The sequence below is a fragment of the Symphalangus syndactylus genome, chromosome 4, assembly GCF_028878055.3.
Source record: "Symphalangus syndactylus isolate Jambi chromosome 4, NHGRI_mSymSyn1-v2.1_pri, whole genome shotgun sequence".
NCBI lineage: Eukaryota > Metazoa > Chordata > Mammalia > Primates > Hylobatidae > Symphalangus > Symphalangus syndactylus.
The window spans coordinates 82,232,614-82,246,573 of record NC_072426.2 but is presented as its reverse complement, the minus strand read 5'-3'; the positions used below and the strand labels follow the sequence as shown (position 1 = coordinate 82,246,573).

The 13,960-nt window shown below is 41.2% G+C and overlaps 1 protein-coding gene across 1 annotated transcript in view; it reads left to right on the top strand.

Moving 5' to 3' along the window:
• Nucleotides 1-13,960, top strand: part of LOC129480121 (DNA replication ATP-dependent helicase/nuclease DNA2-like) — a 71,631-nt gene that overhangs the window by 30,331 nt on the left and 27,340 nt on the right. The window contains 6 exon segments of the mRNA XM_063637392.1: nt 2,998-3,013; nt 3,016-3,219; nt 6,809-6,926; nt 8,140-8,264; nt 8,266-8,303; nt 10,116-10,310. Coding sequence (XP_063493462.1) covers nt 2,998-3,013; nt 3,016-3,219; nt 6,809-6,926; nt 8,140-8,264; nt 8,266-8,303; nt 10,116-10,310 — 696 coding nt within the window.

The window sequence follows — 13,960 nt, the reverse complement described above, 5'->3', positions numbered from 1 at the left end:
CTGGCTAATTTTTGTATTTTTGGTAGAGGCGAGGTTTCACCATGTTGGCCAGGCTGGTCTCGAACTCCTGACCTCAAGTGATCCACCCGCCTCAGCCTCCCAACGTGTTGGGATTACAGGCACGAGCCACTGGGCCTGGCTGAGTTTGTTTTTTATATTTTTTATTTCTGTAGTGGTCATAAATTTACCACCAGCTCCCTACACTTAGAAAAAAGCTAGAGTGAATAGATCGTTTAGTTTTTCTTGTGTTTGAAAAATAAATTTATAAATGTGTCATTTTTTGTTATTTCTTTGGAACAGACTGACATAGGGGTTGGATACTGGGCTTCACTGTGATAAACTGTGTTTATCAAGTAGTCATCCTTCACCTAGTTCCTTGCTTTGCTTTATAATATTCTGTCATTCTGGTCTCTATGAATGTTCTGTAACACTAAGAAAGTTAATTTTATCGGCCTGGCGTGGTAGCTCATGCCTGTAATCCCATCACTTTGGGTGGCTGAGTTGGGCAGATCATGAGGTCAGGAGTTTCTGACCAGCCTGGCCAAGATGGTGAAACCCCGTCTCTACTAACAATATAAGAATTGGCCGGGCATGGTGGCGGGCGCCTGTAATCCCAGCTACTCGGGAGGCTGAGGCAGGAGAATCGCTTGAACCGGGGAGGCAGAGGTTGCAGTCAGCTGAGATCACGCCACCGCACTCTAGCCTGGGTGACAGAGCAAGATCCTATCTCAAAAAAAAAAAAAAAAAAAGAATGCTAATTTTATCTTCAACTGCTCCTAATTATTTATCCTCATTTACCCTCCTTCTTCCTCCCTCCTTTTTTTCCCCTTCCTTCCTCCTTTATTTCTTTTTGTCATTTATATTTGCTTGAAATTTTTTTTTTTTTTTTCGAGATAGAGCCTTGCTCTGTCACCTAGTCTGGAGTGCAGTGGCACAATCTCGGCTCACTACAACCTCCGCCTCCAAGGTTCAAGCGATTCTTCTGCCTCAGCCTCCTGAGTAGCTGGGATTATAGGCACCTGCCTGGCTAATTTTTGAATTTTTAGTAGAGATGGGGTTTCACCATGCTGGCCAGGCTGGTCTCGAACTTCCGAACTTAGGTGATCCACCTGCCTCAGCCTCCCAAAGTGCTGGGATTACAGGTGTGAGCCACTGCCCTCAGCTGCTTGACATTTTAAATTATGGTAGATATCTATTTTTGTAGTTTTTTTGGACATAAGCTTTTCTTTTACTTTTTGTTAATTGTTTTAGCATCCTGTCTGCATGTTTCCTTGTTTGTTTGTTTTCCTTTGGTGGAGTCTTAACCCAAATGTGTTTTTTTCTTTTTGGTTAAAATTAACCCATTGTTTTTACAATGATAAGCATGATTCTCAGAATCCTGGGTTAATAAATTCTGCAAACATTTATTCAATGCTATATGTGTGCCAAGGATTATACCAAGTATTGTTGTTATAGGGATAACTAAAGCCCTCAGGAGCTCAGTGTGTCGGTGGTAGATGAAAATAATAAAAGTGAAGGGGTTTGCTGGTGGAGAAAATGTAGGTGACAAAAGCAGCATGGAACCCTGGCAGGTAACAGCATATAAGGCACAGAAGGAGATAATAGAATCTGTTGAAGAAGGCTTAGGATAGGTCAGCAAGGGACTTGCAGCCTGGAAGAAGGGCATCATACATGCTAAGGAAAGAATGTGGAATTCAGACTCATCTTTGACCTGCAAGGAATCTTTGAAATCAAATCCCACATTTTTTTGTCAAAACACAAAATTATATACATTTTAGATACAATGCACTCATGCTAGCTTAATGATGGGGATATGTTTTGAGAAGTGTGGTGTTAGACAATGTCATCATTGTGTGAATATCAGAGTGTACTTTTGCAAACCTAGATGGTAGAGCACCTACTATACACCTAGGCCATATGGTATATAACCTGTTGCCTCTAGGCTACACACTTGTACAACATGTTACTGTACTGAATACTGTAGGCAATTGTAACAACAGTATTTGTGTATCTAAACATATCTAAATATAGAAAAGGTAATGTGTTGTATTACCACAATAGCTAGATGTCACTAGGCAATGGAATTTTTTAGTTACATTATAATCTTATGGGACCACTATCCTAGGTTACGAAATCATTGTTATACAATGGATGACTGTATATATAATTTTTCAAGTCACACAGAACTTTTACTGAAATAGACTATGCATTTTACCATAAGGGAAATACCAATAAATTTTAAAGGATCAGTATCTTAGAAACGATATTCTGCAACTGTACTGTAACAAAGTTAGAACTTGATAACAAAAGGATATCTAAAATTCTCATGGTTTGTAAACTAAGGAAATGTTGACAAATGTTTTAAAAGGTCAGTCATAAAGGAAATTAACACATTTAGAATAGGTGGTTACATATCAAATTTTGTAGACTATAGCTAAAGTAGTACTTAGAAATTAATTTTTGTTGCCATTTAAAAAGATTGTGGTGGCTGGGTGTGGTGGCTCACGCTTGTAATCCCAGCACTTTGGGAGGCTGAGATGGATGGGTCACCTGAGGTCAGGAGTTAGAGACAAGCCTGGCCAACATAGTGAAACCCTATCTCTACTGAAAAATACAAAAATTAGCCAGGGGTGGTGGTGCATGCCTGTAATCCCAGCTACTCGGGAGCCTGAGACAGGAGAGTTGCTTGAACCCGGGAGGTGGAAGTTGCAGTGAGCCGAGATTGCACCACTATACTCCAGCCTCTGCTAGGCTTCACCCCTAGAGTTTCTGTTTGAGTAGGTTTGGAGTGGGTCTTGAGACTTTATTTTTATAGCAAGTTCTCAGGTGATGCTCATGCTACTGGTCCAGGGACCACAGTATGAAAATCACTGCTATAAAGGTAGGCAGACTCTTTCCCCTCCCCATGTTCTCTGTGCGTAATAGACAGTCAGAGCCAGCAGATTGGAAATGAGCTAAGTGTTCTAATTAAGTGTTTTTGTGCTTTTTTTTTTTCAGGCCAAGTGATAACAGTAAAAGGGTAATTCAACATGTAACATTGAAGTCGTGAAACCAATGGATATTGAAGAAAGCATTTGGTCCCCTAGGTTTGGATTGAAAGGCAAAATAGATGTTACAGCTGGTGTGAAAATACATCAAGGGTATCAAACGAAATACAAGATAATGCCGCTGGAACTTAAAACTGGCAAAGAATCAAATTCTATTGAACACCGTAGTCAGGTATAAATGTTAATAAGAAAATTGTCTGTTTTATACTTTTTTTTTTTTTTTGAGACAGAGTCTTGTTCTGTCACCCAGGCTGGAGAGCAGTGGTGCAGTCTTGGCTCACTGCAAGCTCCGCCTCCTGGGTTCACGCCAGGCTGGAGTGCAATGGTGTGATCTCAGCTCATTGTAACCTCTGCCTCCCAGGTTCAAGCGATTCTCCTGCCTCAGCCTCCTGAGTAGCTGGGATTACAGGCCCTCACCACATTGCCCAGCTAATTTTTTGTATTTTTAGTAGAGATGGGTTTCACTGTGTTGGCCAGGCTGGTCTCGAACTCCTGACCTCGTGATCTGCCTTCCTCAGCCTCCCAAAGTGCTGGGATTACAGGCATGAGCCACTGCGCCCGGCCCTATGCCTAATTTTTGTATTTTTTGTAGAAATCGAGTTTTGCCATGTTGCCCAGCCTGGTCTTGAACTCGCAACCTCACCTGATACTCCCACCTTGGCCTCCCAAAGTGCTGGAATTACAGGCGTAAGCCACTGCACCCAGCCTTTTGTTATTAATTGTGTACAAAATATTGAAGGTTTTCACAAGAGCTTTACATTTGGGAATGAAAAGTAGGGTAACTTTGTTTCACCTGTTATTAGGTTTTCTGTAGATGTTGGAAGTGGAAGAAAAAATGTTTCCCCTTTTTAAAGACTTGAACTTTTTACTTTGATAATGCAGAAATAACTGAAATTACAAACTTAAATACTTGGCTAAATTATAACCCTCTGGAGGAAGGAAAATTATGCCAATAGAAGAAAGGCTTGTTTTTGAAGTCAAAGGTCAGAAAGAATGTGTTTTGTGTATATGAGACTGAAAATTTTTAATTGATTTTTAAAATCACAAGTTTGAATGAAATCACTTTATAATGCTAAACAGGAGATAAATATAAAAGCATTTCAGGCCAGCACAGTGGCTTACGCCTGTAATCCCAGCACTTTGGGAGGCCAAGGTGGGTGGATCACTTGAGGTCGAAAGTTTGAGACCAGCCTGGCCAACATGGTGAAACCCCATCTCTACTACAAAAAAAAAAAAAAGCCTGGTGTGGTGGCACATGCCTGTAGTTCCAGCTACTTGGGAGGCTGAGAATTGCTCAAACCAGGGAGGCAGAGGTTGTAGTGAGCTGAGATCGCGCCACTGCACCCCAGCCGGGGTGACAGAGCCAGACTCCATCTCAAAAATAAATAAATAAATAAATAAATAAAAGCATTTCAATATCTTAAGTGATCTAGATTCCAAGATCTTTTTCCATTGAGATTGTTGCTCTAATTCGCCATTGCTTCAAGGCAAAGAATATTACTGTATTTAATTTTGTTCAATTGGAGATTTTATTTTTGCAAGAAGTGCAAGAAAATTTTAAGAATAAAGTAGTAATTCTTGTATTAAAAAAATGAGGAAATTTGCTAGAACAAGGTTTAAAAAAAGTTGGAATTTATATTGCATATTATGCACAAGACAAGACATTGAAAAATTAATTATGATAGTTCATTATTATGTTGGGTATGAGAAAAAAATAAAGTTCCCTACTTAAAAGATTTGACTTTTTAATTTTGATAATAATAAAAGGTTTAAGAAAGTTTTTTTTAGATGGGGTCTTGCTATGTTGACTTGCAGCTAAAGCTGTTACATGAGCTAAAAGGACTATTTTTAACTTATCTTAGATGGTTTCTCTGAAGAATTTCATGAAACCTAAGGTGGTTAATGACATTTCATGTTCTGGAGAAACAAACTCTGTGGAGTTAGTATTATTTGTCACAGTAGCTATCATGTAAATGATAATCATTTTTGTTTTGGTTCATTTATTTTAAATGGAGAAAATAGTGTCTACAGACTGTTAACTTCAAAATGTAAATCATAGTTTAATTTCCTTCTTCAGTTTATTGGATATCTAAATATTTGCTTTCTAAGAAAATTCTCTATAGAATTCTTGGTTATCTAAGTAAAACTGAGAAGCATGAACTATGTTTGTTTTGTGTAAATTAATTTTTTTTTTTTTGAGATGGAGTCTCGCTGTCACCCAGGCTAGAGTGTGCAGTGGCACAATCTTGGCTCACTGCAAGCTCCGCCTCCTGGGTTCATGCCATTCTCCTGCCTCAGCCTCCCAAGTAGCTGGGACTACAGGCGCCCACCACCACGCCTGGCTAATTTTTTTGTATTTTTAGTAGAGATGGGGGTTTCACCTTATTAGCCAGGATGGTCTCGATCTCCTGACCTCGTGATCCGCCCGCCTTGGCCTCCCAAAGTGCTGGGATTACAGGTGTGAGCCACTGCGCCCGGCCTTTTTTTTTTTTATTTTAAGACAGTCTCCCTCTGTTACCCAGGCTGGAATGCAGTGGCACGGTCTCGGCTCACTGAAGCCTTTACTTCCCAGGATCAATCAATCTTCCCATCTCAGCCTCCTGAGTAGCTGGGACTATGGATGCACATCACCATGCCTGACTAATTTTTTTTTTTTTTTTTTGAGATGAAGTCTCCTTCTGTCCCCCAGGCTGGAGTGCAGTGGCACGATCTCGACTCACTGCAACCTCCACCTCCCAAGTTCAAGCAATTATCCTGCCTTAGCCTCTCAAGTAGCTGGATTACAAGCATGTGCCATCACACCTGGCTAATTTTTGTGTTTTTAGTAGAGACAAGGTTTCACTATGTTGGCCAGGCTGGTCTTGAACTCCTGACCTCAAGTAATCTGCCCACCTTGGCCTTCCAAAGTGCTGGGAGTATAGTCATGAGCCACCATGCCCAGCCGTGCCTGGGTAATTTTTAAATTTTTTTACATACATCTCTTTTTGTAGAAATGGGGATCTCACTATGTTTTTGTTTTTATGCTTTTAAATTTTTGTGGGTACTTAGTAGGTGTATACATTCATGGATTACATGAGATATTTTAATACAGGCATGCAATACATAATAATCATAACATAGTAAATGTGGTATCCATCCCCTCAAACATTTATTATTTGTGTTACAAATAACCCAGTTATACTCCTTTAGTGATTTTAAAATGCACAGTTAAATTATTTTTGACTGTAGTCACTCTGTTGTGCTAGCAAATACTGTCTTATTCATTACTCTTTTTTTTTTTCTTGGTACCCATTAACCATCCCCACTTCTCCCCACACCACCCTCACTATTGTTGCCAGCCTCTGGTAACCAACCTTCTACTATCTGTCTCCATGAATTCAATTGTTTTAATTTTTTGCTCCCACAAGTAAGTGAGAACATACAAAGTTTTCTGTGTCTGGCTTTTTTTGCTTAACATAATGACTATCAGTTGGTCTCACTATATTGCCCAGGCTGGTCTCAAACTCCTGGGCTCAAGCGATCCTCCTTCCTTGGCCTCCCAAAGTGTTGAGATTTCAGGCCTGAGCCACCATGCCTGACCTAGATTAAATGTTTGACATCAAATTTCTTGTGTTATCTTTACCAATTTGGCTCATGTTACTTATTAAATAGAAATAGCTTTATTGATCTTTTGAGTTTAAAATTATGTGTTGGTTGCAAGACAATGTAGGGAAATACAAGAAGTTATAGTTTTGTTTGAGCAAATGTCAATGTTTGCACAGGTTGTTCTGTACACTCTCCTAAGCCAAGAGAGAAGAGCTGATCCAGAGGCTGGCTTGCTTCTCTACCTCAAGACTGGTCAGATGTACCCTGTGCCTGCCAACCATCTAGATAAAAGAGGTTGAGCCGTTTTTTTTTAGTTTTACTTCTTTGCCCACCCCCGACTTCAGCTTCTGGTGATACATATTTACACCTGACAATCTACTCACAGCACTTATTAGGTTATAATTTGTAGCTATGGGTTTTTGTTGTTGTTGTTTTGTATGTGTGTGTTTTTGTTTTTGTTTTTTGAGATAGAGTCTCACTCCATTGCCCAGGCTGGAGTGAAGTGGCACAATCTTGGCTCACTGCAACCTCCACCTTCTGGGTTGAATCGATTCTCCTGCCTCAGTCTCCTGAGTAGCTGGGATTACAGGCGTGTGCCACCACGCCTGGCTAGTTTTACTTTTAGTAGAGATGGGGTTTCACCATGTTGGGCAGGCTGGTCTTGAACTCTTGGCCTCAAGTGATCTGCCCGCCTTGGTCTCTGAAAGTGCTGGGATTACAGGCATGAGCCACTGTACCTGGCCAATTGTGGTATTTTTTTAAAAGAATTTTAATAATATACTCTATAGTTGAAAACATTATTAATCTTTTAAAATTTTATTATGCAAAACTTTATTTCAAACTTTCTATTTTATATTGAAGATATTCTAGATAGCTGTATTTATCCCCAGTATTCAGCTAATACCAACTTCACAATGCTTACTAGTTATGAAATATATAGTTTAAAGAATTTATCAAGTGAACAGAAACTTAAAGGAAATGTACCAAAATGTTGTTATTCTAGTATAGTGGGAAATATGAATACCAAAATGTTGTTATTCTAGTATAGTGGGAAATATGAATACTGTTTTCTCCTTTTTAAAATGTTTTTATTTTTATTTTATTTATTTATTTATTTATTTATTTATTGAGACCGAGTTTTGCTCTTGTTACCCAGGCTGGAGTGCAATGGTGCGATCTCAGCTCACTGCAATCTCCGCCTCCTGGGTTCAAGTGATTCTCCTGCCTCAGCCTCCTGATTCGCTGTAATACAGTCATGCGCCACCAGTCCCAGCTAATTGTGTATTTTTAGTAGAGACGGGGTTTCACCATATTGGTTAGGCTAGTCTTGAACCCCTGACCTCTGGTGATCCGCCCACCTGGGCCTCCCCAAGTGTTGGGATTACAGGCATAAGCCATTGTGCCCGGCCCTAAAATGTTTTTAAATCTGAAAGTTTTACATATATAGTGAAAAAGACATGATAAACTTTATTTAACTCTTAAAATGACATTCACCTTTTTTTCATAGAATTATTAAAGCTAAGAAACCAGATGGCATTCTTGTTGTTTCACCGTATTAGCAAATCTGCTACTAGACAGAAGACACAGCTTGCTTCTCTGCCACAAATAATTGAGGAAGAGAAAACTTATAAATAATTGTTCACAAATTGGCAATTGTGCTCTTTATAGCAGGTAAACATTGTCTACCAAAGGCATTATTTCTAGTTGAGTATGAACTCAACTAAATATGTTTAACACTGGTGGCCAGACCAGCATTGATAACGTCATTTTAGTTATTTTTCCTTTATATTTTCCTTCGTATTATTTCTAAAATTAAGATAATAGAAAAAAAAAAACACAGTACTTTTTTTTTTTTTTTTTTTTGAGACGGAGTTTTTGCTCTTGTTGCCCAGGCTGGAGTGCAGTGGTGCAATCTCGGCTCATCACAACCTCTGCCTCTTGGGTTCAAGCGATTCTCCTGCCTCAGCCTCCCGAGTGGCTGGGATTACAGGCATGCGCTACCATTCCCAGCTAATTTTGTATTTTTAGTAGAGAAGAGGTTTCACCGTGTTGGTCAGGCTGGTCTCCAACTCCCGAACTCAGGTGATCTGACCATCTCAGTCTCCTGAAGTGCTGGGATTACAGGCGTGAGCCACCGCGCCCAGCTAATTTTTTGTATTTTTATTTATTTATTTGTATTTTATTTATTTTTTTGAGACAGTCTCACTCTGTCACCAGGGCTGGAGTGCAGTGGCATGATCTCGGCTCACTGCAACCTCCGCCTCCCTAGTTCAAGCGATTCTCCTACCTCAGCTTCCCAAATAGCTGGGACTACAGGCACTCGCCACCACACCCATCCTATGTGCTGTATTTTTGTATTTTTAGTAGAGATGGGGTTTCACCATGTTGGCCAGGATGGTCTCAATCTCTTGACCTCGTGATCCACCCACCTCGGCCTCCCAAAGTGCTGGGATTACAGGCATGAGCCACTGTGCCCAGCAATTTTTTGTATTTTTAATAGAGATAGGGTTTCACCATGTTGGCCAGGCTGTTCTTGAACTCCTGACCTCAAGTGATCTGCCTGCCTTGGCCTCCCAAAGTGCTGGGATTATAGGCTTGAGCCACTGCACTATGCCGAAATACTTTTTTTTTTTTTTTTTTTTTGGAGACAGAGTCTTGCTCTGTTGCCTGGGCAGGAGTGTAGTGGCGCAATCTTGGCTCACTGCAAACTCCACCTCCTGGGTTCAAGCAATTCTCCTGCCTCAGCCTCTCAAGTAGCTGGGACTACAGGCGTCCGCCACCAGACCTGGCTAATTTTTTGTATTTTAGTAGAGATGGGGTTTCACCATGTGTTGCCCAGGCTGGTCTCAAACTCCTGAGCTCAGTCAATCTGCCCACCTTGGCCTCCCAAAATGCTAGAATTGCAGGTGTGAGCCTCTGCACTCGGCCTCACGTAAATACTCTTTAAGGTATTTTTTCAAGGGATCTCTTAATGGCGGAGGACTGTGAACCGTAGGAAGACTGGGCATATTTCTTTGAAATCTTATGTTTATTGTCAGTGTTTTGTATGCTGTCTTATAGCATGTTTGTTTCTATAGAAAATATTTTAATCTGGTATTAAGCAAAATCCAAATGATTCTCCATGTTTTTATGTGTACTTACGTCACTGAGCTGGGTGTACAAATATTGTGATTTTTGAGAAATGAAGTTGTATTAAAAGCCAAAACTTGTTACATATGGGAATGAAGATTAGGGTTTACCCAACCTGAGTTGTTTGGGGGATAGTCACTGAAGGCAAAATAAGGCAGTATTGAGTTTCTCACACATTTTGTTTTATAAAAAGCCATATGGCTTATGTTTAAATGACTTTTAAGGAACATTAGGGGCTGTGGTTATGAGTTATGATGATGATCATATATGTGTTCTTATTTTGGAATTATCTCACTTTGTACCCAGCCAGGAAAATGGTTTATAAGTATCTCTAACTTGGAACTTTATATTTAGAGCAGCTGAACAACAGATGGATGGTAGTTCAGTCCCAATTGTGATGCTGCCCAAAACAGAAGAAGAAACCCAGCATCTGAAGCAAACACACTTAGAATATTTCAGCCTTTAGTGTCTAATGTTAACCCTGGAGTCACAATCGAAGGATAATAAAAAGAATCACCAAAATATCTGGCTAATGCCTGCTTCGGAAATGTAAGTAGTCCATTTAGTACAGTAAGATTTTAGTAGTTTGGATTAGTTAATGAGGTGGCATTTGGAATTTATGACAAATACAGGTTATGAAGCATGTTATAGATATGCGATTTCATTTATTCATGACAACTGCAGATGGCTCTCAATTGTTTCTAAGAAGAGCACCATTCCTGTGTATCCTATGTGCTGTAATCATTGCTAGTTAGTAATATAGTTTCGATAGACTAAATATGCCTCAAGAAATCTTGTTTTAAAAATTACTTTTCTTTGGGAGGCCGAGGTGGGTGGATCACCTGAGGTCAAGAGTTTGAGACCAGCCTGGCCAACATGGCGAAAACCTGTCCTTACTAAAAATACAAAAATTAGCCGGGCGTGGTGGCGGGTGCCTGTAATCCCAGTTACTTGGGAGACTGAGGCAGGAGAATCGCTTGAACACCTGGGAGGCGGAGGCTGCAGTCAACCAAGATTGTGCCATTGCACTCCAGCCTGGGCAACAAGAGCAAAACTGTCTCAAAATAAAAACAAAACAAAATATTAGCTGGGCATGGTGGTGGGCGCCTATAATCCCAGCTACTTGGGAGACTGAGGCAGGAGAATTGCTTGAACCCGGGAGGTGGAGGTTACAGTAAGCCAACATCGCACCACTGCACTCCAGCCTGGGTGACAGAGTGAGACTCTGTCTCAAAAAAAAAAAAAGTTACTTTTGTCAGGGCGGTGTGTAATCCCAGCACTTTGCGATGCTGAAGCAGGTGGATCGCTTGAGCTCACGAGTTTGAGACCAGCCTGGGCAACATGGCAAAACCCTGTCTCTACAAAAAATACAAAAATTACCTAGGTGTGGTTGTGCATGCCTGTAGTCCCAGAATGAGGTGGGAGGATGGCTTGAGCCAGAAGTGAAGGTTGCATTGAGCTGAGATCGCACCACTGCACTCCAGCCTGGGTGACAGAGCCAGACCTTGACTCAAAAAAAAAAAAAAAATTATTTTAAATCCTGTTAAAAGTTTTCAGTATGTACTTTTTCATCGGTGATAACATTATAAACTTGAGTATATCTTAAAGTGAATTGTTATATATTGTATATATTGGTATAATGCAAATTAATGTGGTATTAACTTGATTTTTTAAATACTCGCTTTTTTTTTTTTTTTTTTTGAGATGGAATCTCACACTGTCACCCAGGCTGGAGTGCAGTGGCATGATGTCAGCTCACTGCAACCTCTGCTGTCTGGATTCAAGCTATTCTCCTGCCTCAGCCTCCAAGTAGCTGGGATTACAGGTGCCTGCCACTGCGCCCAGCTAATTTTTGTAGTTTTAGTAGAGACAGGGTTTCACCATCTTGGCCAGGCTGGTCTTGAGCTCCTGACTTAGTGATCCACCCACCTCAGCCTCCCAAAGTGATGGGATTACAGGCGTGAGCCACCTTGCCTGGTCTAAATACTCGTATTTTAAATGTTTATATTTTCAGTAACTTTTGATACAGATGCAAATTTTCTAAAGGTCCATTTCATAGTCCTTGTGAGATTCATTTCAAAAAATAATAATAATATATCACCTGTAAAGTTATAATTTTTCTTTTTTTTTTTTTTTAAGAGACAGGGTCACACTCTGCTGCCCTGGCTGGAGTATAGTGGTGCAATCATGGCTCACTGTAGCCTCGAACTTCTGGGATAAAGTTCACAGTCCTCCTGCCTCAACCTCCTGAGTAGCTAGGACCATAGGTGTGCACCACCAAACTTGGCTAACTTTTTTTTTTTTTTTTAGAGATGGGATCTTGCTATATGGCCCAGGCTGGTCTTGAACTCCTGGCCTCAAGTGATCCTCCCATCTTGACCACCCAAAGTGCTGGTATTACAGCTGTGAGCCACTGTGCCATGGCTAATTTTTTTGTTTTATTTTATTTTACTTTATTATAGAAACAGGGTCTTGCTATGTTGCCCAGCATAGTCTTAAATTCCTGAGCTCAAGTGATCCTCCCACTTTGGCCTCCGAAAGTGTTGAGATTATAGGTATAAGCCATTATGCCTGGCCTAGGATTTATCTTTGCATAGTATTTTTCTTTATGTAAAATTTCATTGCTTTAGCTTCATTTTTTCTTTGCAGAATGAGTATTAATGATGTGACTTTAGAAATAATTGGATCATTATTTCCCTAATATTAGACTTTAACACAAGGAAACATTGCAGTGGAGAAAGTTTATGTAATTGTGCATAGACTGCGTATGTGTAGTGAGTATACTATACATATGTAAAATTTATGTAAAATTTAATTGCTTTCATTTTTTTAATCTCAGGCCTTTTGTAGTATGTAAAACTTTTTTTTTTTAGACAAAGTCTTGCTCTGGGCCGGGCGCAGTGGCTCACGCCTGTAATCCCAGCACTTTGGGAGGCCGAGGGGGGCGGATCACGAGGTCAGGATATTGAGACCATGCTGGCTAACACAATGAAACCCCATCTCTACTAAAAATACAAAATATTAGCCGGGCATGGTGGCAGGTGCCTGTAGTCCCAGCTACTCCCGAGGCTGAGGCAGGAGAATCCCACGAACCCAGGAGGCAGAACTTACAGTGAGCCAAGATTGCGCCACTGTACTCCAGCCTAGTCAACAGAGAGACTCCGTCTCAAATAAATAAATAAATAAATAAGTCTTACTCTGTCACCCAAGCTGGAGTGTCTTGACCCACTGCAACCTCTCCCTTCTGAGTTCCAGTAATTCTCATGCTTCAGCCTCCCAAGAAGCTGGGTTTACAGGCACGTGCCACCACGCCCAGCTAATTTTTGTTATTTTTAGTAGAGACGGGGTTTTGCCGTGTTGGCCAGGCTAGTCTCAAACTCCTGGCCTCAAGCAGTCCGCCCACCTCAGCCTCCCAAAGTGCTGGGATTACAGCCGTGAGCCACTGCACCCAGACAAAATTTTTTTTTTTTTTTTGAGATGGAATCTCACTCAGTCACCCAGGCTGGAGTGCAGTGGCACGATCTCAGCTGATGCAACCTCTGCCTCCCGGGTTCAAGCGATTCTGCCTCAGCTTCCCGAGTAGCTGGGACTACAGGCGTGTGCCGCTACGCCCAACTAATTTTTTTTTTTTTTTTTTTGAGACGGAATTTCGCTCTTGTTGCTCAGGCTGGAGTGCAATGGCACAATCTTGGCTCACTGAAACCTCCCCCTCCCGGGTTCAAGCGATTCTCCTGCCTCAGCCTCCCGAGTAAACTGGGATTACAGGCATGGGCCACCACGCCAGGCTAATTTTGTATTTTTAGTAGAGACAGGGTTTCTCCATGTTGGTCAGGCTGGTCTTGAACTCCCAACCTCAGATGATCCACATGCCTCGGCCTCCCAAAGTGCTGGGATTGCAGGTGTGAGCCACAGCACCTGGCTATTTTTTTGTATTTTTAGTAGAGACGGGGTTTCACCGTGTTAGCCAGGATGGTCTTGATCTCCTGACCTCGTGGTGATCCAGTTGCCTCGGCCTCCCAGAGTGCTGGGATTACAAGTGTTAGCCCCTGCACCCGGCCTCAAAAATTTTTTTTTCTGTTTTTGAGACGGAGTTTTGCTCATGTTCCCCAGGCTGGAGAGTAATGTTGCGATCTTGGCTCACCACAACCTCCACCTCCGAGATTCTCCTCCCTCAGCCTCCCGAGTAACTGGGATTACAG